Below are 1,436 nucleotides of genomic sequence, written 5' to 3' on the forward strand. Positions count from 1 at the left end.
TATATGTATATGTGAGTTGGTGGCCATCTTGGATTTTGGCATGGCAACCCAGATTTTAACAGTGACCGTCCTGATGCCCAGATGCAGCCACACACCCAAATGGAAGTCAACAAGTTGGTTATTTTTGAAGTTATCATGCCAACAAGGTTTATACACATATGTTGGCAGCCATTTTGGATTTTGACGTGGCGACCCTACTTTTGAAGGGAACCTTTCTTACGCCTAGCTGTAACCACACATCAACATGCACGATGGGACAGACAGTATTTCTAATTCCCCCTCTTCGCTCAGCAGCGGGAGTCAATAAACTCGATGAGAAAATGTCGTCACCGTGATCAGAACTAACACAACTAACTCCCAGCCTGCAGGGTTCAGAGCAGCAGAGAAACGTAAATTTCAGAACTTTTATTATCAACAACGCCTAACGAGCTGTGTTCAATCAGACGTGAGACGGTTTAGAGGAAGGGAGGAAGCAGCTGACTCCACCCTGACGGCGTCTTTCAGACTAATGGTTTCCACTCAGCCTCTTACCTCTGTGGATGACTTGCAAATTGCTGTGCAGATGCTCCAGAGCTTTCACTATCTGTAACAACGAAGAACATTTATAAGCAAATGAGAGTTACATAACGACTGTGTGTCAGTATGTTGGACTGGAGCTTCACAGGAAGTGATGGGAGAGAACGCACCGAGACGGCGATCTTTCCCAGGATGTCCTCGGGGATGGTCAGGCCCTTCTCGATCACCTTCTTGTAGAACTTGTCCAGGGAGGTGTCCATCAGCTCCATGCAGATCCAGACGTCGCCCTGGCAACAGACGGAGAGGGGGAGGTTTTGGAAGAAGATCAGGATTAAAAATATATAATAAAATAAAAAATAAAAACCCTGGTGAACCTAAGCAGGCAGGAAGCTGCAGAGTGTGAGTCAGAGGAAATCCTGAACATCCTGAACATTTTTCTGCATCCGAACCTCCTCAGAGGTGTTTTTATTCACAGAGGAGAGACCCTGAGGTTCTGGTCCCGCTGCATGTCAGTGATGCGTGTAGGCATACAGAAATCATAATAATAATTAAACTGCTTTATTAAATTGTCTTCTTTTACTGATGTTGATTTAATTCCACAGGTAAGTTCTGGGAACTTGAATATTTTGTGTTTTGCCATGAATAAAAATAAAGTTGTGCGACTGTTAACATTAGAGCCTGACTGATATATCAGTAGGGCCGATATATCAGTAGGGCCGATATTATAGGCCGACATATCAGTAGGGCCGATACATCAGTAGGGCCGATATATCAGTAGGGTCGATATATCAGTAGGGCCGATATTATAGGCCGATATATCAGTAGGTTCGATATTTCAGGCCGATATATCAGTAGGTTCGATATTTCAGGCCGATATATCAGTAGGGCCGATATATCGGTAGGGCCGATATATCAGTAGG

The 1,436-nt window shown here is 44.4% G+C and overlaps 2 protein-coding genes across 2 annotated transcripts in view; both read right to left on the reverse strand.

Annotated features, from left to right (window-relative positions):
- Nucleotides 1-1,436, reverse strand: part of map2k6 (mitogen-activated protein kinase kinase 6) — a gene marked incomplete at its 5' end in the record, with an annotated part of 174,601 nt that overhangs the window by 171,572 nt on the left and 1,593 nt on the right. The window contains 2 exon segments of the mRNA XM_037691689.1: nt 532-583; nt 687-803. Of these exon segments, the coding sequence (XP_037547617.1) occupies nt 532-583; nt 687-803 (169 nt within the window).
- Nucleotides 1-1,436, reverse strand: part of st6galnac (ST6 (alpha-N-acetyl-neuraminyl-2,3-beta-galactosyl-1,3)-N-acetylgalactosaminide alpha-2,6-sialyltransferase) — a gene marked incomplete at its 5' end in the record, with an annotated part of 28,709 nt that overhangs the window by 5,559 nt on the left and 21,714 nt on the right.

Source organism: Nematolebias whitei, chromosome 17, assembly GCF_014905685.2.
Source record: "Nematolebias whitei isolate Nwh7 chromosome 17, NemWhi1, whole genome shotgun sequence".
Classification (NCBI taxonomy): Eukaryota; Metazoa; Chordata; class Actinopteri; order Cyprinodontiformes; family Rivulidae; genus Nematolebias; species Nematolebias whitei.